The sequence below is a fragment of the Lepisosteus oculatus genome, chromosome 5 (genome assembly GCF_040954835.1).
Source record: "Lepisosteus oculatus isolate fLepOcu1 chromosome 5, fLepOcu1.hap2, whole genome shotgun sequence".
NCBI lineage: Eukaryota > Metazoa > Chordata > Actinopteri > Semionotiformes > Lepisosteidae > Lepisosteus > Lepisosteus oculatus.
The window spans coordinates 55505103-55529691 of record NC_090700.1 but is presented as its reverse complement, the minus strand read 5'-3'; the positions used below and the strand labels follow the sequence as shown (position 1 = coordinate 55529691).

The 24589-nt window shown below is 39.1% G+C and overlaps 1 protein-coding gene across 1 annotated transcript in view; it reads left to right on the top strand.

Moving 5' to 3' along the window:
* Positions 1 to 24589, top strand: part of ntrk3a (neurotrophic tyrosine kinase, receptor, type 3a) — a 272491-nt gene that overhangs the window by 29826 nt on the left and 218076 nt on the right. The window contains exons 2-3 of the mRNA XM_006628882.3: positions 19495 to 19569; positions 22415 to 22486. Coding sequence (XP_006628945.2) covers positions 19495 to 19569; positions 22415 to 22486 — 147 coding nt within the window. The remainder of the gene's footprint in view (positions 1 to 19494; positions 19570 to 22414; positions 22487 to 24589) is intronic.

Below are 24589 nucleotides of genomic sequence, written 5' to 3'. Positions count from 1 at the left end.
CTCAAGACTGTTAGCAAAAATATTAAAACCACATCAGCAACAGAAACACTGCTGTGTTGTCCCTAAAATCCACTCTAATCACTGCGTAAACATAGAGCAGGAAGTATACTGTATTATTGAACTCTAAAAGAAATTAAATGTGCATCAGCCAAGGGACATTTGTTGTTTTTTAAAGACAGTGGGGCTGCAGGTTCTGTTTTCTCATCATTTGGGAGAACTAGGGACCATCTTCACCCCAGACCTCTCTTTGATATGAGGACCACTTCCAGCTGTGACTGCCAAATTCATTTCCTTTGTTCTGCTCCCTTCATGTCAATTTGAAGGACTCTTTAGGGCTTCCAATGATCCTCTACACCCCAGCAAGCACCGACTGTAGAACAAAAAGTACTGCTTGATTGTTATCTTAAATCTTAGCAGCTGCATGGTACTGTATGCTTACTAGAAAGGTGGCATGAGAAGCAGGAAGAGTATGTCCAGGGACAGAGCACTAAATCTGCCTGTTCCCTTTGGTCTTGGCTGCTATGAGCCACATTTGTATTTTCAAGTACATGACACTGATCTGTGACTCCAGTCCTGTACAATTGCAGGTTATTCTGTTTTTCATTATAATAATATCCCCATGTTTATGCTTCAGTAGAAACTGAACCTCTTATTGGGTTATTATTCATTCCTGTGCAGTGAAAACCCTGCTATATGTTATGAAAGGGATATATCATTGTTTTTTAGAAGCTGTTCTGCTGTCATTTTTCTAATGTATTAATTTTGTCTATATTTGGGCCAAATTATCTTTGCCATTTGATGATTCAGATATAGACCAGCTGCAAAATTTCAAAACTAAGCTGAAGTGCAAAAACAAAGCATTACTTTTTCCTGTGCCAGAGTTGTTTCTAGCTAGACTGTCACCTTCAGACATTTACAAAGATGTTCAGAAAAAGCTTGAAAAAAAACTCTAGAACAAAAACTCTTCTTCCTGTAAATTGTTTTACTTCAAATTGCTGATTGTTACCATCTTAACTGTTGGACAGCACACCGATAGATCATAGTGTTGGTGAACAGTGTTATATACCCAGTCATTCCAGAGTCTCCCTGGCCTCTTCAATCACCCCTGTGGTGGTGCTCTCATTCATGAAGAGTCATCTCTAACGGCATCAGTGTATTATCAGTCTGGTTTGGGTAATAGTGGAAAGTTGTCGTCAATCATTCCAAAGCATCTGAGGCTCTGATGAGATATCCTTGTTAAGATGGAGGTATAATCCATCAGAGGAAAGTGTCCTTACCCTGCTGCAGTGCCTTCCATCATACTAGAATGGGCTGTGAATCAGGTCATGGGCATTCAGAACTGGATTCATTTGCGAACCATGCTTGCTCGCTTTCAGGTTTCCTGTCAAGGTATTTCTCAATACTAGCTAATGCAACTGTGACTGTGAAATAGAGATCTCATATAGTACAAGTCTAGCTGCTCTCTGCTGAGCATACACATAGCATTTTCAATTTGAAGACTGTAAATCAGTCATGTCAAGTTTGCATGATTTTTTTTTTACCTGAGTAATGGGAAAAAGCCAGGTTTGTAAAATGTGAGAGAAAGTGATTTTTGTCTTCAACTGCAATGTCGTGATTTGGGAATTTCTGAGCAGAAATAATATCAGTGCACTCTGTGAACTCTGCTTTTGCCCCACTGCTCAACGAGCTTTGAGAAATGAATCTGCTACAGGATGAAATTGTCAGATGTCATATTTGAACCATCTTGTGCAAAGTGAGATATCAGAACTGATGTTGGAATTCACTTGTGTTTGTTAAACCAATTGTATTTTTTCACAATGGTTAATAATGCAGATTTCTAAATATGTCCACTGCCATCAAGTTTTAGCTGTATCATATAATATTAAAGTCCATAAGTTATTACAAAAACTGATCATAGTCAAAATCCAGATGTAACAGTTTTTTCCTCGAAGCAGATATGCCAGTTCTTCGTAAGAGTTTTGCTGTATATGTAATAAATGAGATTAAATCAATTTTAATGATCTGATAGGGGATCCAGTACATTCATATTTCTGCTTGTTCCCCCATACGCACACTTTGTTGTGAATCCTGAAGAGGTCACTTCTGGGTGGACTTTGTTGGTGCTCTCCAGGAAGTTTGGATACTAGTAGTGTTGCGGGCTGCGAGTCAGCAGTTTTCTTGGTGCAGGATGATGTGAAAATGGCAGTATTACTGCTTTGTGACATATAGTGAGTCAGGGTATCCTCTTTGGGCAGAGGTAAAAGAAAATCCCTCTGTCTGGGTTTGCACCGACCCATTTATCTAAGGGCCCTAGTCTTGTTATCTGGCTTCGTGTAGATATTGACATATACTGTATAACTGAAATACTGTTAACTATTTCACTGTTCTACTTCTCCTTCATCAGAACAATACTGTTCAAGACAGTACAAGACCCACCAGAGCCTATAATGAGTCTCACAAAGAGTAACATAAGAGTAACTTGTGACACTGATTTAATCCAGAGCAGACTTGCATCTTCATGGAGACATTAAATAAGAGCAGTGTTACAAAAAGTGTCTGTTTGACATACTGACCTGATTAAACATTCAGGCTTTCATAGTTTCTCTAATCATCACCAGCCTTGCCTTTTGGGATCCTTCCACATCTTAGCACCGCTGGCTTAACTGTGACTTGAGAGTGAATGTCTGGAAAGTGAAGAGCAGACTTAAAACTGAAATGATTTTAAAAATAAACCACAGAACTAAAATGTTATTATTTTCATACAGTACAAGTTAGTATTCAACTAAGTTGAATCAGTTTAAGAAGCTGTAATACGGCAGTCAAAGCTGATTCTTAGTCAATGCTGTTTTTTCTGGTTTTGTAGGTGTTTTTCTGTGAGTCAAGACGATGATTTTAACCTTTACTACAAACAAGGTTGATGCCACTCTAAAAAGTAGAAAGAAGAAAAATAATGTTTGGTTCATGAGTGTTCTTCAGCTCTGGGGGTGCTCGACAGGTGAAATGATTTTCTTCTTTTATTTTTAAATGTTGAATTAACGTTGACATGTTTCTTTGTAGCCATTGCATGATGACACAGTTCCCTGATCAAACCTCTTAACGTCAAGCCAAAAAGGTAAACCAGGTACAATACCTGCGTCAGCATGCATAGGCTGCAAAGGAGCAAGTTAAGGTTTATTCCATGCTGAAAAGAGAAGAAAAGATGTTTCAGCTGTGGAGCCTTCTTCAGGTGTGTGAGAGAGAGAAAAACCAGCAGTTGTTAATGCCTGAGAGAAGAAAAACCGGGATTGGAGAGGAGGCGGGACCAGGAGAGAAGCAGTATAGGCATTCAGGTGGTAATGTATGAAGTCGAGAGAGGTGAAGTGAGGAGTGAAGTCAAACCTGCAAATGAATAGAGAGGATTAGAGGGAAATGAGTCTGTCATCGAGAGAAGGGGGAAGGCGTTAACATAGTTACAGGATAATTTGGGTTTTGGATGTCTTTCTGCAATAGGCGTTCTGAAACCCCCCTTTGAGAATACAGACGGAGAGATCAGTATGATCTTGGCTGTTAGAGGTTATATGGGAAACAAAGGTGTTGGAGAGATATTTGATCCTCACAGCCCTGACATTACCTGAATTGATCTCCCAACCTCCTTCCTGTTTCACCAAAGTAAATAGCTTTGCATTTTCTGCAAGAGATGCAGTTAATAACGTTGCTGGAAGTACAAAATGTCATGAGGGGCCTTGAATTAACGTGGTATTGGATATACTTACAGTATTTTTACATGATGTGCAGTGAGTTCTGTTGCACAGGAAAGTATGCCTGGTGTGGATGATTGTTGAGGGGGATCAAGGGAGATGTAAACAAGAAGGTTATGCAGATTAGGTGGTTGGCAGTATCAGATGATGGGGGGGATCAGAAAAAAGGACGCCAATGGAGGGATTATCCTGTAAGATGGGGAAGCTGTCATTGATGGTCCTGGGGATAGAAAGGGTGTTTGGGTGGTAGGAAAGCACCAATGGAATGCAGTTGTGAGCACAAATTGAGTTGAATTTGTGGCCTATTTTTGGCTCTGGAGAGGGCCCTGTCAATAACATGGATAGGGTATCCTTCGTTAATGAAAAAAGAGTGCATTTTGAGGGCTCGGTTTTGGAAATTTGGTTTTTATGTTAACTGTATATTGGAGGTATGGGTGGAAGTTGGTGAAGTGATACAGGAAATGCTCTAACTGGTCTAACAGAGTATGTTGCAAAACCGACACAGTCATCCATGTATAGCCTCTAGACGTCAGGGATAAGACTGGTGTAGAAAGCAAAGAAGCATTCTTCTATTTAGCCGACAAACATATTATCATAGCTCGGTCTCATCCTTGTGCCAATGGTGACTCCACTTACTTCCTGATAAAAAAGGTTATTGAATGAGAAGGCGTTAAGTGTGAGGACCAATTCTGCAAGACATACTGTACAGAGTGTGGGTGGGTGGATCAATCACTGTGCATGTTAGACCATTGTTGTGGGAAATAACAGTGAATTGGGATGTGATATCCACGGTAAAAATGGAACATTCTGGGCCCTGAAACTGGAAATTGGTTACAATTTTGAGAGCATAGTTGGTGTCCTTATTATATGAAGGAAGCCCTTCAACCAGTGATCTCATAAGGCTGTCAAGAAAGGCTGAGATGTGAGTTGTGGGACAGTTGCATGCTGAGGTATTCGGCATCCAGGGATCCTGAGGACTCTGAGTTTGACACCAAAGAACCTCTCCACAAACGTTTTTCTAATAGTTGGGTTTCCTTCTGACTCAATTCAGAGTAGGGACAAATGTTATGTGAAAGTTTGGATTTCACAAGTGACTCTACAGCTGAAAGCCCATGCTGATATGAGGGAGCCTACAAACCTAGATACCTGCTTGCAAGGTATCTTTGAGCTTGTCTCTGTGAGGACAGCTTGTGCTTCTAGTATGATAAGGAGCACATGGCCTGACATTGTTTGGAGGATGAATGTGTATCTTTGTCACATCTGTCATGCTGGTGTGGGAATTGGAGTGACCTGACTAGGAGAGATAAAAGGAAATAATTATCAAGACTGCAAAACAATGACGTGCTACCAATGCTTTTGCAGCTTTCAGATAATCTGCAACTCTGTTATACCACGAACAGATTTCGGTTTATGTGTACTTTACAACTTAGTAGCCTGTTCATTTTAGCTGCATTTTAAGTTTACCCTTTTGTAGAAGCCATGTGCCTAATGAGGATTAAGCTTTGTCAGATGTTTAGGCTGATGAGTGCGTTTAACACATTCAATTGATTACATTGACCTTGGTGATAATTGGGTTTCACATTACACTAAAACAGTAGTCTGTATATGTCTTTTTAACCAAGAATGGAATTTATTTTAAGATAGTCTTCATATCTAAAAGTAATAAGATATTTTCTTACTTTTTAACACCTCCATGACCACAAACACATAGCTAGCCTAAACCTTTATTTTTCAAATTAGAAAGAAAGTGTTTTTACCACTATTACCACTCCTGCCTGAATTTGGTCATTTTTATGCGTTATGGTACGAGTTTGATAACAGGGTGAAACATACAGTCATAGTGTGACCAAAATAAATATACTTCATGATTATAGTTTCCATCCTGGTCCTCAAAGTTTAACAGGTGTTTTAGATCAATTTTATCATCAGCTGCTTTGAATTGTGGGAAAAAAAACTTTTATAACTACAACTACAGCAGGGCGATGTTGTGGTCTTCAGTTCTGCACCACAAGTATCAGGTACTTGGAGTCATTCCTGCTTCTGACAGATCGTGTTACTATGGCAACTGTTGAAACAATCTGTAAAGGCCAATCAATCAATCACTCAATTGCAAGTCAAAGTGGTGTGGAAGAAGATCATTCCCACCTGTCCACCATTAACCATTCGTTTCCTCTTTCTCTCAGGATACAGTATTTCAGATCAGGTTTCACTGTACTTCCCTGCTCAGTCTTGGAGGGATGTCCTTTGTGTTTGACTCACTTTCTTTGAGCCTCGTTTTTCTTGCTTCAGCTTTGCTTATTGGGTTATCTTTGGCTGCGAACCCAATGATCATGACTCTGGAAAATTTCCTCTGAGTGCTTGATACAGCTGCCTACTGCCCCTTCCCACTTTCACCTTTGTGACTGGGCTCTTCTCATTCATCTAGAGGTGCATTATTACGTTGGGTTTAATTCTGGGCTAGAGCCCAATCTGTGTGGAGATGTTTTCAGGTGTTGCTGTTTCCTTACACATTCCATAGTCTGGTGAGGTTAATTTGTCTCCACGCTGTCCCTGTGTGTGTGTTGCTGGCAATGGCATCCCATCCAGAGTGTAGTCCTGTGTCTGCTGAGTTCGTCTCCCTCCTAAGGACCCACCTTAAGATGAAACTTCCATGAATAATGGATGGATGGATAAATTCAAATTAATTTAATTTAATAAAACTAATTGAAGCATAAGAAATCCTTTTCAAATCACGGAGGAATCTGTATGAGGTTGACTGCCTGTCGTCTGCAGTGCCAAAAGAGCCAGAGTAGAGGTTTTGAAGTTTGGTTTATCTTTCAGCGGGAGTAGGTGTGGTGCCAAGGAAGAGGCCACTCTAGATCCCCCAGAGGAGCCTGTTCTCCAGTCTCCCCAAGACACCTGCAGAAAGGACTGAATTCTAAACTAAATAAGGTTTCAGTAGAGCAGCACAGCCCATCCCTTAAGAAAAGACAAAGACAAGGGTGCGAGGGAAACTCCTATCTCCTTGGGTAAGCAAAAAATGAGTGAGGGTCATGTTGTATTGACTGTACTTGCCAGATGTCTTACCACACTTGCATTCATTTTCTGCAAGCAAGCACCTAGCTACTCACAAAATCTACAGGCCTCTAGAACAGCATCACAGTGTGTATACAAGGAGAGCTTCTTACAGAAATACTTTAGAATTCCAAAAGCATTTTCTTATGTGGTAGTTGCTGTGTCTGTCAGGTAGGTTAGTGTTGATGGACACCAAGATGCAAGAGGAACTATCGTATAAATTCCAACACACCTTAAAACCAACAAGTGTGTTCAGAAATTAGGCCATGTACAGTAGTTATCTGCATCCTTGAATGATTCAAATGATGTTATAAGTCAACTTGCTTCCATGTCATTGCTGAGCTAAACCGTACTTCAGAGTTTGAATCGTTCGGTCCAGTGGACATGGTGTACCCCTTTCTGTGGAAAAAGTAGTTAATCTGGGAAAGCATAACTTTCTGCTCCCATTCTTGTGTTGTCAGGCTATTTTTAGTCAAAACGATCCCAGCTTATCACAATCAGGCATTTTGTAAATGGAATGGAATTTACATAATAATGCTTCCCTTTTAGCAAACGGAATGAGAAAGCTGCTAACACTCCTGACAGCCTGTGCAACTCTGGGCTACAATATTAGCTGCGTGGGTGTCGCCCTGAGAGAAAAAAAGAGGTTGGTGGTTGAGTGATATTTAAATGTAGATGCAGTGGTGTGGTGTTACTGCTGCCTCATAACTCTTGCAACCTGGGATTGATTCCAGCCTGAACAGAGTTTGCTTGTTCCCCTCGTTTCAATGTACTGTAGATTTCTCCCCACCTCCCAAAGACAGGGCTATAGGGTTCTATGACGGACGGGTGTCTAGTCCTTGGTTACCATGACACTTCCTACAGTTTCCGGCAACAACAGATGTGTTAAAAGAAAACAGATTGCCGAGGAAGATTTCGTTCAATAAAGTTACTCCAAGCAGAAAGAAAGTTTATAAAAATAAAAAAAAACACTTGTTTGTTTTACTTTTTTTTTATCCAGGCAATAAAAATATTATTAAAATGTAATTATAGGCATACAATCTGACTTCCTTATCTTCCTTCCTTCTGTGTTGGATTTGTAGGGCTAAGTGTAGAGGACTGAAGTCAGTGATAAAGTTTCAGTGTGGGTCTAATAAATGTAGTGTACCTGTATCAATTCCACTGTATCAATGTATCAATTCGACTATATACATCTTGACAATTTATGTCAATTTTATTTATTTATTTAAGTATGTAAGCTATGCATATTATTCAAGATGCTGTCTCTCAGATGTAACTCAAAGTTACTTTTGTAGAATTTTTTTTAATACTGTAACGCAACGGGGGCTCAGGCGGGCGCCCTTGCCGTATTAGGTCAGCCCCCCACCGTCCGGGGCTCAAACCCGGGACTCCCGCGTCTCTCTGCAGCGACCTAGCCCCATGAGCTAAAGAGAGATCTCCCTACAGCCCAGTAGCTGTAGTCCTGCTGTCACAGGGAAGGGCGGTGACGTCACCTGCTCTGGTACGCTGGCTCTTACACAGTGCCTGTCGGCCGTAAGCGTTACAATACTATTCAATGCTTTCTTAAAATTAACAATTTGAATATTCATATTTTTAATTTCTTGTAAAAAGAAGACATACCACAGAGTGTAGTGAAGTGTACTTTTAAATGAAACTGGCTTCTTGTTACGTAGTACATGAGGACAAAATCCTAACAATCTGAAAACATTCTTGGGATTCTTAGATCACAGTACAGATGATGAAAATAAGAAAGGCTTGCCTCTTTGAAACATTGCTGGAGATGATTGTTTGGAACGTGGACTGGTATTTTTTATAGGTTCACAAACTGAATGGGAGTTCGGTAAATATTTCAGCAGTCTTAGATCATACATGTAATAAAAAACATTTAGGAATTGTGACGTACTTGGGGTGACAAGTTAATTGTGGGTGTTTAAATAGGCAGGGTCTCGGGAAAAACAAAAAATAAGTGAAAATAACCAGCAAAATGTGCTTTATTATACAGTACAGTAAAGTAAAACAAAACTGAAATCTAGATCTTATTTGAGATTTTACATGACTATTTCATCCTGTTTCCTCTCTATCAAGCTTGACAGCCAGGTTGCTTAATGGTTGACACAAAGCATCAGGTCACCCCCACAGACTTCTGGGTAATGTAGTGAAAGTAATATCAGTCATCTTGCTCCTCTCGTCCTGCAAAGTCAAGGTGTAAGGGGTTAATGGAAAAAGAGGCATCAAATCATTCAGTTTGCTCTGTTTGACACTGTACAGCAGAACAACAAAATTGGTGCAAGAGAAATCTCATTATGTCTTTTCTGTTTGTCAATCTTGGACCACTTGGGTTTTTTTAACCACACAATTTATATTTTTTTCTCCCAATATTGGTGATAATATAGTACAAAAAAGTAATTATAAATATAGGGAAAAAATGACAAAATTGAAAATGCTAATGATGACATAAGTTGCCGTCTTTGTCGTGATTCATAAAAGAACACTTTAATGTGCTTGGCGAGGCAGGCTCAGGTTTATAACATGATACATAAAATGCTGAAGGAGCTATAATCATTATACTTACTGTAAGTATGATAATTAAGTATTATCTTACTATAAGTAGTGAAGAATATTTGTAGATATTTGTAAACTCTAATATCATGTCTCTTGTTAGTCTAATTTTTCCATTCCTCTTTGTGATCTTCCATTTCTGTTGTTTTATTGTTTGTCCTTAGTTCTTGTTTTGAAAGTGAAAAGAGTGCTGCACTGATAGAGAAAAAAATACAGTATAACAATGACCAATTCTTTGGCTCCATTTCCGAGAACCAAAATTGGAATGCTCAGATATTTCACAAATAAAAATGGGCAATTTGCACACTCAGAACTGTTGTATCCAATCCAGAATCACAGGTTTTTAGTTCATCGTGCGATTTTTTTATTTATTTAATTGGCTATACTTGGCTGACACAATTATTTAAAGCAACTGACATTTGCACCCATTTGTACAGCTGGGCCTAGCTGTATAATTTGAGCAATTTGAGTAACTTACAACAGAAGAGTCCCTGCTTCCCACTGAGTGTGGCCGGATGCAGATTCATACTGGACAAGCCACCCTCTTACAGGCTCTTCCCCTTTTCACTGCTGTGATGTGTTCACAAAGCCATGCTTGACTCCTTGCTTTAGAAACTGGTGTTTTAAAACATTGCAAAAGTCCTGAAAGGACCTTGTGTTCAAGATAAACAATTTAAAAAACCCATTACTCTCTGCAGCACCCCTGTCAATTTAGTTAAAATACTGAAGCTGAAGAAGATTTGGGACATAAATGATGACTGAGTTTGATTAATTAAAATAACTCTCAAAGTGGAGTAGCCTTTTAGGATTAAACTGTTTTATCTTATGTTTCGGGCACACTCTATAAATTATTAATGAAGATATTGTTCTGAGTTCTTCAGATAAGGGCTAGAGGACTCTTGTCTTACCTGTTAAAGCATGGAATGCAAATTAAAGGTTGTTTCCTGGGTTTGCAATGAGTTAATTCTTAATAAAGTAGAATCTGTTAAGTTAGGGTTGCTTCAAGACTGATACTTCTACTTTGAATATGCTAAAAGGAAAAGAACATGGCAGTTTACATGCAGGTTTTAATGTTATGAATATGTTCATGCCCACAAGATTAACTGTGGAGTCTTAAGGATATTATTATATGCAAATATAACATTCATCTTTCCTCTGGATCCATTTATCAATCATTTCCTTGTAGTGCATGCTTACAGTATATTGATATGATTGGTTCAATATTGTTTATGCTCATGCAAGAATAATTCATCTGTGGGGAATATTTCTGCAGTTTAGATTGAAGCAGTGGAGAACATTCAATAGAGTCCTCTATTGAAGAGCCAGGCTTGCCCAATACGATTATGAATGCATAACACAGCATAAAATAAAATTGAGAGCTCTGGTAACTACATAGCAGTGCTGGAACAAGCTGTCAGCAAATTCTGGCATGAAGAAATAGGGAGCTTGTCATCAAAAGAGAAAGAAGGTGATTTTATCACTGAAATGATACAGAAACAGAACTGAAACATCAATAAACCTGTGTGGTATAGGTATATATTAATTACAAGGTGCCTAAGCAGCTGGACTAACAAAGTGAACCTGATGTGTCCAGTGTAAGACTCTGACAGCAGGTACAGTACAGTGTGATCTGTGAGTGCGAATTTAGTGCCTGTGTCTTCCTGATAAGCTAGAAAGATTCCCACTTCCACTGGCCATTGTTGAATTGGGTAACATCCTTCAGAGGGTTTGTTTGAAATCCGTCAGGGTGTAAGGAGTTCCGCTGCTCTCAGCTGCATTTCTCAGTGGAATGATATCAGCTGCACAAAGCACTAGTCATGCTGCTTTTATGTGCAGCGGACCAATGCCAAAAGCTGCTCTTGGCAGGGACTCTGCCTTTTGCAACCATTTATTAAACAGATTTATTTTAGAGTCTAATATAGAATGACCTGTTTCATACCCATTCATTTTGAATTGCCAAATGCTACTTTGCCTGACTTAGACTTCCAGTGCCCTCACCATACTGGCACAGATCTAATTTACTCATTCTCTGTTGCTGTGTATAGACTTAATTCTTTTCTTTTTTTTTTTGTAAAGGCACAGCGTGGAACAGGGCAATGGTCCCTGTAACCCTCCACTGGGGGCTTAAGCCTCCAGTTCCGCTGTTTTAGTGTATCGTCTGTAAAAGGGAGGCTGTCAGAATCCCTCCAACCCTTTAATAAGGGATGAGTCAGAGATCTGCTGCAAGAACAAAGAGGAAAAGATAGAGGGAGAGATGTGGAAACAAAAGGCACATGAGCAAGTCAGCAAGAAGCTTGAGATTTATCTTGAGGTGGGATGAGGTGGGCGAGATTAGGGCTTGACCTCCACCTGAACTTCTGTTTAGAAGTCCTTTTTTGGCACAGCCACTGTTGATCAACATTGCTCACTGCTTCAACCCTTACATAGGCAAAACCCCTATGTGCATTACAGTACTGTACATGGGCACTGTGGAACAGTGGTTAACTTTATGAATGTGCGGCTGGAAGGTAGTGGGCTCAAATCCCAGGTGAGACACTGCAATGGCTCTCCTCATCACAGCTCACTTCAGGTTCACTTAGCTCTGCAGTTCCACGGAGGTCACGCTGTAGTTATGTAATAATAGTCTTCTGGACCATTGATTTCTGGACATGAAGGACCAATGGGAACCTTTTTTGATTTGGTCTCTTCCCAACTTCCAAGCCCCAACAACATATATGTTTATGGAGAAATTTAGCTAGAAAGTTAACTCTGGTATCATGTCACACTGCATAGGAAAATGTTATACAAGGTTATACAACACAATTTTAAAGAGAATAAAAAAATGAAGCTCTCTGCCTGGCATTATAGGAAACATGATTATCACTAGCACCAATGAATATGAGGCTATTTTATTGTCAATTTCAACTGTTAGCAAAAATCCGACAACTGAATTTGCTGTTGCTAAATGTGTCATGCGGAGACAGGAAAATTGTTAGTTATTGTAATCTGTTTTAAAATGGTGCCTGTCTGCAGCAATTGTGTTCAGACAACAGGTACTGTAGAGCAATTGAAATAATTTTGAAAAGACACCAGCACAAAATGCTCAAATGTGAAGGAGCAGGAAGTATATTCAGCTTGTCATTTATTGTGGCTTGTGATTTGTCTTTAGTGTTTGCCAATTACTGTATTTCTGTTTTTATATTTTTTATATACCACAATACCTTGCATATAAAAGACTAAATCCTAGAAGCATTTTCTACAATAAGGTAGAAAAGGGAATCCATTTGAGAGCCACTGTGATTGTCATCTGCTTGGCTCTGATCATTGGTGCTTCTGTTTGTCAGTGCGGCCATCAGCCTCTGTCATTTTATCTGTCGCACATAAAGCAGATTTGACATCAGCACTGTTTCACATTGTTTTGTTATGAATTTATCAAACCAGATTATTATTTTTGCTGTGCTGTAAATGCAGTGTGAAGTGCAAAAGAAGTGGCTTTTTGTCCTTTTGGGAGGACAGCTTTAGAATCTTTTTATTCTCCAGCTTCTTAATCCCCTCCCTGTCTTCTTAATAGAGACCTCCCAACTGTGCAGGTCACAGAGGGGGTGTGGAAGTGACCAGAGGCCGTCTGGAGGCCTTGGGATCTGTGTGCATTTCACTGCTGTGGACTGTGGATAAGGGAGGCAGGACTTGTTTGCGCTGCTCTCTCGAGCCTTGCCAACTCATTACAGGCCATTTAGCTGGTCAATTGGTCAATTGATCAGTTGGTCAATTAGTCAATTGGTCAATTAGTCACCGGAGGAGAGGTTTCTGTGAAGTCTGAAATGAGCTCTGCAATCAATTGAAATTTCATTCGCTTTCATTTTTTATCTCCCGGGCTATTGATTTATAACAGTTTCAGTGCTTTGGCGTTTCTTTATTTCCGTCTTGTTCCACTTTGTCAGCTTCATTTTCTGGTGGATTTGAGCATCATCTTAAATTGTGAATCCATAGATCTGGCGTGTGGGGCTGACTCTTTTTTTTCCCCTAACAAGCTGATACGTTTCTGCCAGAATGCAGATGGAATGATGGGTGATTAAGTGGATGTTTCTAAAAAAGAAGGCTACAGGTCTAATTTCTTATCACTCTGTAATAAAATTTGACACACATATATTAAGGGCTAAAATGTCTTTTATATTTAACTTTTTCATTTCATTCTGCTAAGTGAAATGAAAATGAATGGATTAAATATCCCTGGAAGAAATTAAATTTTATGTAGGCATACAAACATACACAAACACAAATTTGCCTTACACAGAGCACAATTTGAAGCCTCTTTAGATGGTTATGCTTTCCATTGCTGTGAAACAGTATATGTACAGTACGTTGCTGCATATGAAAAGTACTGTATGCAAGCATCAAGCATCAAATGATTAAAGAAAACAATTGTAGTATTTTGTGATCCAATCATCCTCTTCAGCTATACCTTTTCTATACAGTTCAAGACCATCATTATTTCCAGAACTGCCTGTCTTTTTGCACTGTATGCATGTATATAAACAGTATATCTGTTTGTGTATTTGTAATATTATCATTTGTTTTTATTTCTAAGATTATTACTTCTCACTTTTTCTGTCAAAATTCTAAATATATAATTTGTTGGATAACTAAAACCTAAACAACTGAATTTATAAGGTGATCTCTAAATGTATCAAGCCCTAAATGAACTGTGCATACCCCTATTTTGTATCAAAATATGTTAAAAACATTTTTAAACAGGTTCATTCAACTGGCCATCAGTATTTTTGAGACCTCTTTTTTCCCTTTTAGCTGTGTGAAGGTGCTTCCTGCAGTCCTATAATAGGTTCTTAAACTGCAAATAGGGAAATGTGTCCACTCCTCCATGCAGAACATCTCTAGCTTTTCCAGGTTGCACTATTTCCAATCTGCATTTCCAAGCCATAAATGTTCTGCTGGATAACCAACAAAGAACATTGAAATTTATGCTCTATTAACCTTTTGATGATGGAGTTTGATGGGACCTCTGCATTTTTATCCTATTATGAGTTCTATTTGCCTCCAATTTTGAGCTTCATGACAGAAGGCTCCTGTTTTTTGGCTGAAATATTGTTGTAAACTTTATGATCTGTTTTTTCCCAGTACTCCACTAGGACTCCAGGGAAGACAATGTAAACCAACCCTATGGCAAAAAAAGTCAATTTTGCTTCTTTACAGAAGGGATAGTATTCCTGTGGTCCAACCTGGTAACTACTGCTCAAGTTAGCTTACAGCAAATTAGGAAGTCGGGGCAAGTCATTCCATGAATTACCTTCTCTAGAATGCTTATTTGATAGAAAGTTAAACAGACACTTTCTGCTAATTATTCGTGCCCTTTTATTTATTAAATAAAAAAACTATTTCCATGTTCCCCTCAAAAACCATATTCCTGTATATAACAATTTCCACAATCACATTTATTATAATTACTGTATAAAACAAATTGTCCATGAACAAAGCAAAAGGTATTGTATAGACATTTCTATAGTTTATGCTTTTCCAAGTTATAAAAAAAAGTTACATTGAAAAGGCAAGAGAACCAATGCTCACTCTTCACTCTTTTTGTGTTTGGTCTCAGGTCTTTGCTCCCAAACAGTTTGTTGTGAAAAACACCATCCATGTCTGCTGCTAGTCTATCAGAGTGCACCCAATATATTGCATATCCAAAATAAAGAAACTGCTTATTTTATTAAAGAAATTTTGTATGAGTAAAGGTTCTGTAAAGGTTATGTCCGGGCTTCTGTGAAGCGTAGTTCAGGACCCTATGCAGACAGTATAATCTGGAAGTAAGTAGAGAAGGACATTGGGGAAAAGACGTAGAGGATCAGGAGGGGTTGACAGACAGGAGGGCGTGATGATGATGATGTGGTGTTCAGGGGGCGTGGCGAAGGCAAACAAGCCCAAACAGTCCAAGGGGGAAATCCGGGGTGCAGTTCAGGGTCCGGGAACCGGGGGATCCGTCTGAGACAAACAAGGTTAAAAACCGGAATGGGATCAGGAACAGGGAATAAAGCCAGGGTAACGAGGCCAGGCACTCCGAGCCCCAGACTCAGATGGTCAGGACACCATGATGAAGCTCGTGCCGTCGGGTGTCTCCTGGACCGCTGATAGGCTTCTGGGCATCCATCTCCCAGTGCTAAGGCAGGAATAGTGAGAGTGCCCAGCTTAAATAATGATGGACAAACGGGGCAGGTGCACTAAATGAGCAAATACGAAAGGGTCGGAGCGACTTTAAGAGGAGGGATGATGATTGTGACAAGTTCCTGTAGTGTTCCTGTATTTTCCCCCTTTTCTACCAGAACTAGAATCCTGTTGTATTTTACGTCCTCTGTGCTGGTACAGTAGGTGTCAACCTTCCTCTGAACCCTGGTTCTTTCTCTCCCCCCCACAAAAAAACCACTATTAAAAACAATTAGACTGCTCCTGATCTGGGCTCGATATTTAATGCGTTGCAGGTAAAAAGAAGACCAGATTGCTTATTATTTAATTTGCATTATGTAGAAATCCCTGGCCAGGTCTGCTGGAGTAAAATTAAAACCTCCAGCTAGACACTTATTTTAGTGCCAATTGTTTTAGTGGATATTTCCACTTTATATATTTTCTGTTTAAATTCCAATGGAATTCAGCCACAGACTTTGTGAGATCAAATATGAATGGACTTCTTGCTGACATCATACCAGGATGAAGTCACATGGTTTATTATTCATGTGAAGGCTTCTGTAAAACTGCAGCAGAAAGAAGTTCAGTGAGTACAGAAATCAATTTGTTACATCTGAATCTCAGTATAAGTGGCATTTAGGCTATTCTTGTCACAACAAAAATGGAAATTGTTTGACAGTATGTCTGCTGCAGTATCCACAGAAAATAAAACATTATTTTTGGTTTGCATGATTGATTACATAAACACCTAACAATGTGTTGACGTGCTGTGTCTCCTCTAAGTGTGCATTATCATTTTCTTCGCACTGTAGAGTGATAAAAAAACAAGCAAGGTCAGGGAACTGCATGTTAATTGTAATGCATCTGCAATTATTTTATTAGTTTGGATAGTTATTTTTCTTATAATTTCTGTCATATTGTTAATGAAAAAATGCATTTGGGAAGCCTATTGATAAGACCTTCATTAAGGTTGCTCAAATCAATCAACAAACAGTATCTTTACAGTAGTAGAGGATGACTGGTTTTCTGCACACCCATATTTTGAAATATCCAGGATATGAACCTTAGCGAACCTTTTCCAAAGAGAGTGGCATGCATTCTACTACAAACCTCTGCAGTAGTCATGGGATACATGATGCATTTATGTACCTGGATGTTGAGTAATTTGAGAGGGTGCTCAATAGTTAAAACTACTTCTCCCAGTAGTTAACTTCCAACTACACAGCAAAGGAACTACCCTGGTTAAAGTCAGTAATGATCTTCTTAAGGTTTCTTACTTTCTATCCTTAATATCCTTGACCTCAGTGTTGCTTTTCACACTGTTAACCAGCACATCTTACTTTCTCACTGTGTTTGGAGTTTCTGACATTGATCTGAAGTAGTTCAAGTCTTACCTTGCTGATCGCTGATACTTGGTCTGTCTTGGGGGTTTCAATTCTGAAGCTGGACTCAGTTCTGAGCTGCTGTCATCCTACTCCCCACATCGCAACCTTTGCTCTTCTGATTCTGGTCCTGTCTGTCCCCCAAGCCCATCTACATATTGTGGGTGACAGGGCCTTCTCCTGCTACTGTACAGTATATGCCACAGAGCTCTGTAAATCTATCCCTAAGGATATCAGAGAGTCACCTTTCCTGAGCACTTTCAAATGAAGACTCAAAACTTTTATTTAAGCTTTTATGTATAACTGGTTCTGTTTCTGCCCCCATGAGCACATGTGTTTGTTTCTATATTGTATGAGTGTGTGCACACAGCACATCCAAAATATCTCCTCAGGATTAAAGCATTAAAATCTTTTATGAGTTAAATGGCAAAACTAATAAATGCGAAGGATTACTCACATAACGTCTTTTCTAAGTTTCTCTTGAACACATGTCTTGTAGCCATATTTTGAATATTCTATATTCCTTGATCAGGTTTCCTTCCAGGTTGCCCCTGATTCCAAAAGAGGCAGCTGTAATTTCTGGCATTTCTGGAAAAAAACAATGAAAGAAAAAAATAGATCAAAGAATACTGGAGGGAATACTTCAGCCATCCCCTGCTATTAAATGTTCCCTCATTAAGCAGACTGTACTTTCTTTGCAATAGATAATTTAAACAAAGTTGTGAATCAAGTGAAAATGCCAGTAATGGGGGATTCATGAAGATTAAGCTCTTGGGGTAACTGGGAAACGTACAGAGGCAGTGTAGCACTTTTCCTCCACAGAACTGCGCTGTGCTTTTTTGCAGTCACCTACTGTAAATTGTGCAGCACAGCCTGTGTTATCGGTCCCTCACCGAAAGTTACCCTCTGTTCCTCTCTTGTAACAACAATCTAAAAAAATCAATTTCAGTGTTTCCTTCCAAAAGACGTTCCTATCAGGTGTGTTCATAGCTCAAGGTTAATTTCTGAAAGGCAACATCTCTCTCACAGCTACCTTTATGATCCTGCTGGCACTGGGCCTTTGTTTAGCTCAAGAAGAATGGATTGCAAAATGGTACTGCAATTGCAAAAACATCAACACTGACTCAGCTGTTTTCCAAATTAAGTCAATAATGAAGTATGATGATATTGAGATACTTTACATTTGGTCATAGTTCTTTACATATGTGAAAGAAAAACGAACAAGAACTTACAAAAATTCACTGTTTAAACTAAATGACATAGGGACTGATTCACTAAGAAAATAAGCCATTTTTTATAATTACCCAAATCATGAGGTACTGTTCCCAAAATTCAATTTTTTTGAGAAATTGTCAGTATCCAGTATTTGTTTCTTTAAACCTATATAAACCTTATCTCAGCTGAGCTTTTTCAGATGCACAATTTTCACATCTCTTGTTTGCTCTGTTTCTTTTTGTCTGCCTTGGCAGGTGACAGGTACGTTCAGAATGCAGTATCTCACCCTTAATTGCTGTTCTTGCTCCTACATGACCTGAATTTAAATTGAAGCTATTTTGACACTTTGAATTTATTTTCTAAAAAATCTTTGACATTCCATGTTCGGCTATGTCTGATATCTGAGAGCTCAAAAGCAACAAATACTTTTTTTCTAGTACACAGTTCAGTGACCAGAATATATAGATTTACTGTTTGCACCAGGCAGTGTGTTTCAAAATACATTTCTGCCCGAGCATTTTATAGATAGATTATAGCACATCAAATTGGTAGCTTTGCGTATCAAATTCTTAGCATTCTGTAATGATTTGTTTGCAGACTTACAGTATAAGGTATTGGGAAGGAAACGCTCAAACAAGGTGTAAGAGGAAGAATGTCTTCTTTGTGCAGCTTCTTTATCGTTAAAGAAATCCACTGTATCCCTTTCATTCCTGTAGACCTTTGATAAGCGCTGTGAAACAAGCTTCTCTTTATATTTCCCTAATAAGCGTAAATACTGAACACCATCATCCTTCCACAGAGTAATTAAATCTATCAGGAGCAAACAGAATGCACTGAAAATGTCTTGGGATACTAAGGAATTTACAAAAGAACAATGAGCACTCTGTGACAGAACCAGCACTTGTGGGTTTAAATTTTGAAAACATTTGCAAATCAGATTAGCAGGCTGCCACAGAGAGAAGTGCTGCACTCTCTCTAGCGCCTGCCCTGGCTGGGTTTCCTGCATTGCAGACGCTACGATGTGGAACCACTGATCTGGGGGAACTGACAAGGTGGTTTAAGAAGCAAAAGTTTCTCCTGCTATTCTGAAGCGGGGCGGGTGGTAAGCGTTTACAATCCTGTTGGAAGTAGTATAGTTGCCAAAGCTATAAATCCCGCATTTTTGTTTGTTTTCGAAATTATGTTGTATTTGTAGATCAGAAAACTAAAACCCCATACATGCTGGAACAAGATATTTTGATGGAGCTCTTTGTTATTTTCCCCTGACCTCTATCTTCTGTTCAGAAAGAGCCGATATTTGCTTCTTGTGCAGCAGATAACCCTTTGTGAAGCAACATTTGGAATCTAACCTACTTTTTATCTTTTTCCTTTCACAGACACATAGAGAACTGGACGGGACTTCAAACCCTCAATGCTGTGGACATGGAGCTGTACACAGGACTGCAGAGGCTGTGAGTGTCGATTGTCCAGGCTGCATTACACAACATCCCCAGCTGTAATAAGTGTTTCTTACACTTCTTACAAGTGACAGGTCTTCTGTTTGATGTTTTGTGTACCAAGATCAAGGAGCAGAACTACAATTCCTCATGGACACCGAGTTCGGTGACCATAACATATAGGTGTGACAGTTACTCTTTACCACAGCCAGAAAATAAAGCATATAACAGCTAAAACCTAGGAAGAATAGGCAGAATATAATGTATTATGACATGAAATTTCCCTATGTATCAGGTGAAGAAAAGTAGAAGTTACTTGTCCAGTCAGAGACAGGTAAGATTTTGTCGCCAGCTCATTTTTAAAACCACTGGCAGGATTTAACTATAACCTGGCTTCAAAATCTCAAAATGTCATGAACAGTCCCAACCTCCAATGTGAAATTAAGTTTTCTTAAGAGGCGAATTGAAAGCTTCACTCTTCACCACCCAAGCTCTCTATCACTCCCCCAGAACAGTATCATCCTTACCCGGCAGGATGCTAAAACCCTTCCATTTCAGACAAAGCCAGGCTCTTGATTTGTGATTCCAGCCTGGTACTTTGTGCACATGGTCGTTCTCCTGATCCTATCTACATAATCCCTCATCAGTGAGGCAGCACGTCACCTTCAAAGTCACATTCAGCTCGTCTATCCCTCTTCCTCGCTTGTGCCTTGAGCCATGCCATCTGAAGCCACAAAAGCCAGAGCATCTCTGACTGCTACTGTATACTGTTCTCATCCACCTGAACATCTGTCAAGGGGCCGCGACAAGACTAGGTACTAATTCCCAGAATCATCAGGAAGTGAGCTCTGTTCACATATTGTACCTAGAAAAACAAGCAACACCAAACAAGTACCCTTTTTGAAACAACTGCTCACCTGGGTCTGCAGTATAAACAGCATTCTGCAGCAAGCAGTAAACGTCTGTAACTGGCATTGATACACAGCTGCTGCAGATGTTTCTGTGTTTACGCCTGAGATGTTTCGGGTTTCTCATTCTTTCCCTGGTAAAGCTGCTCATTTTGATGGGGGGGAGGAGGGGAGTGTGTGTCGTTATTTTGCAGACTACTCCAGGCACACATTAGCATCTGAACATTTCTGTGTAGATTCACGATCAAGGAGAATGACCTATGGAGGTCTGTGGAAAGGCAGCAGAGTTTCTAATGCAAATCAGTGTGCTGCTGTCTTACAGCTGCTTACAAATGAAGTGGGAATCTCTACAGTGTATCAGAATTATAGAAATGTAGATTTTGAAATTTTAAGTTTTTGATAAAGGTATACATTTTGATTGTTGCTGCAGTTTCTTCAAATAATATCCTAAAGTTTTCCTTTCGTGGTCCTCATCCTGATGAGGTTTTGAACTTGTCATGATTTATTCCATCTGTTTTTAGCTTGTACTTTCCTTAAGGCTGCCACCTGTCTGTTGTCATTCATGGTTGCCAGCAAAATGCCCCACTCCAGACTTGACGTGATGGAAACTTCTTTAGATGTTATTTCTCCAGCAGCTCTAAGTGACGTCACACATAACCCACCTCTGGGGCACAACAGCTGCCCTTTCACCTTTTCACCAGCTTTGGAAGATACAGATATATGTTGTTAAAATCATACAATGCAGCAGTTAGACTTTATGTGGAAAATTGTGTCCATTTTCTATTTTTTTGGTCAGATCACAAAATATATTGTTGCTCTAGAGATTGAACAAAGAGAGCTCTCAAGCCAGCATGTAAGGAAATCAAACATTTCTAACTGGGATCGTGAAGATTACACTGTGACTTGATTCTGAAAGGTACAGTATCGAGCAAGTTAGTTCAGAGGACTTATTTAAAGTCAGCAGTGATGAAAGGAATGGAAACAGAAATTAAATTTATAAAGATTCAGGACAGAAAAGAGGAACGATTTCTTTACACAAAGAATCATGGGGATCTGGAGACTGATAAAGCACTTGGATCATTACAGTACCTGTAGGACTCGAGGGATGGGGATAGGGCAGATTGTCTCCTCTTGTGGGTAGCTTTTTACATTCCATTATTTTTTGCATCCCCTTTCTCAGTCACTGACCACCACCCAAACATGACTTGCTGTCTGATATTGCATAAATCTCAGCTCTGTAACCTCTGTATTTAAATTGTACAGCAGGACAGTCTAGCTTTTGAAAACAAGCGACCCAATAAAGGTAGCTTTTGATCAAATCTCCATCTTACTGATGTTTTCAGAAAAGGTTGGCTTGATGATGAGATTAGGACACTTTTTATCTTTTCATGTCCCCAAACACTTTAGCTTTTACTGACAAATCTATTATCTTACCTGTAGATCTCAGCTGTCAAATTCAGTTAAAGTAGAAAAAAACGTTCTATGGCATTGTTATATCCACACAGTCCTGCTGCCAAGGTCCGTGCTTTGATCTAAATGAGATCTTTATTAGGACCTCTTTCAGATCAATCAGGCTGCAACAGCAGTGTAGCTTTCATTTGCAGGATCTGAGTGTGCTCTGTTGTGTGGGAGGGCCTTTTCTCTTCGCCTCTGTGGAAATGCATGTTCCCAAGGACACGACAGTACATGTTCAGTGTTGAGATTCTGCTTTCAGCCATTATTTTTTACAATTTCCTGTTTATTTTGTGGTGCTTTTGGCAAGAGGTGAAAAGTAAAAAACGTAATTTCACACGATAGTGACAGATAGAGAAAGTATGAAAGCACATATGTATATTCCCGACTGAACTGCTTTGATATTAACATGGTTCCCCAGTCGTGCGCATGTCTGGGGATGTTTGTTTGTCATTCATGAGTATTAATTTAACAGCAGTATGTGCTTCTGTCTCTTTCAGAACAATCATGAACTGCAGCCTCCGGGTCATACTGCCAAGAGCTTTTGCCAAAAACCCTCATCTGCGTTACATGTAAGTGAGAGGTGGTCCTTTCTTTGCAGATTCAGATGTTACCTTAATAGAAACAAAAATGTTTGGAAATGAAGGAGGTCATTAACATTGATCAGTGATCTAAACTGGTAAGAGCAGTGGTTCTACAGATTCATGTGGCACTCCACTAGTCCCACCAACCAGCTGGATCATTCCCCAATCAACATGAAAGATCCTCACAACAACACTGAGGTGCATCTGAATGTTGATTTAAACTTTAGAGGAATTCAAAAGGAGTAGTTTACCTCTGAGAGGTGAGAAGAGGAGTGCTACCTTCCCAGGTTAAGTTACAGTATTTGCTGGGCAGAATCAGCAGATAGAAGCAAAATATCAAGAATGTAAGTTCATTCCTACAGTATGAATATCTTGCATCTGAGGAAAAAAAAACAATGATTGTAAACAACTGGATAGCTAATAGCATTTCTTAAATGTAATTTGCAAGGAAAATTGTTGAATTCTCTAGTAATGCTCTATATTTAAATGGAAAATTAACTGAACATGACCAGAGTTTCATTTAGATCACAAGACGGTTGGGATATTAATAGCTGCTCTTCTCACTGATAAATATTATGTCTTTGTTTTATATCCTCGTTATTTCAATGGACATGATTAATCGTGATAAACTGCCTTAAAAGCTGTGAGCTAGAGGGATGTGTGGGAGGCATTTTATCTTGCCCAAACTAAAGAAAATTCAAGAGATCCCAGTGCTGTTGTTAAGGACTATAATGGGAAAAAATACCTTTGAGAACACAAATACAAAGTTCTTTGTGATAATGTCTTGTTTGTTTTATTATATAATAGCATTTTTTTGAAAAACCCAAAGATGCAGTGTCCTTGATTTGTTTGCTGTTAGTTACTGGCACACTATTCACATAACACTGTTGATTACCTGATCCTCTCTTCACTCCACAACATTGAATTCAAGTTATCTGTAATGGAAGGTACCCATCAGAACTCACGTATCTGCCTGTAATAAATTGGTTTTGAGCCTTCATTTCTGTACCATACAAATGAAAGAGAGAGAGACAGATCTTCTTTTTAAATAAACTTTAAAGAGACAAGTAGAGGAAAAAAAACAAAATATTGAATTTTTTTGACACAGGACAAGTTTCTATGTTTGAAAGGCCATTATTTTCCAGTTCCTGAATAATAAAAAGCACAAAAATGAATCATGGACGTCAACCTTTAATCAATAAACATGTTCATGAGTCTGTAAACAGGGTATACTGTTGCTCATTGTTGGGCATGCGGGATTCAAAGAGTCTTTTAACTTCCATCATTTTGGAACTGAAGTTGGCTCAGTGATGGGGTACTGTGTGTGTTCTCACCCTGAGGAAGAGGTGAGAATGATCTCAATTATGGCTACGATGATGAGCTGACCTGGAGCAACTCATCATCATTTAATGAAATGGGAAAAAAGTCATTAGAGCCCTGTTTTCACTTTAGTCACAAATAGAACAAAGATGGGTTATGTGTTGGGATGGGACTGTAGAGTAATGGGTCATTTTGGGGTAGTAACGGATTACTGATTAGTAGACAGCAAGAAGACATGGATCTTGTTTCCACTGACTTTTCGCAAACAGTGATGATACAAGAAAGAAAAGGAAAACACAAGACTATTTTTCACATGATGTCAATGGTCATAATGCAGTGATTTTTTTTTCTGTGTGGCTCCCACAGAACTGCACATTCATGGTTTACTGGTTCAGACTCTAAACTATAACCACATTGGTGAAACCTAAAATGGTGAATTGTAACCAACTGAGCCCTCAAGATATTCTGAAGTATTCACAAAAGACATTTCTAAATATAGTCTTGCAAACACCTAGCCTTCTACTGTCTGCTTCTAGTCTTAAATTTGTAACCAGGTTCTCCTGTCCTTGTTGCGACAGAGGAATTGAAAGAAGATGCCATGCATTTACTGCTTTTATTAAGCTTAGAATGCCACACACAAAGAAATTGAGTAATAACTTATTTTTGTGTTACTTTTTCTAGCAACCAAAACTTAGATACAGTATGTCTGCAGTAGATAAAAGAAAAAAAACAAAACATAAAAAAGACCCTTGCTTTCAACTTGTCTGCTGT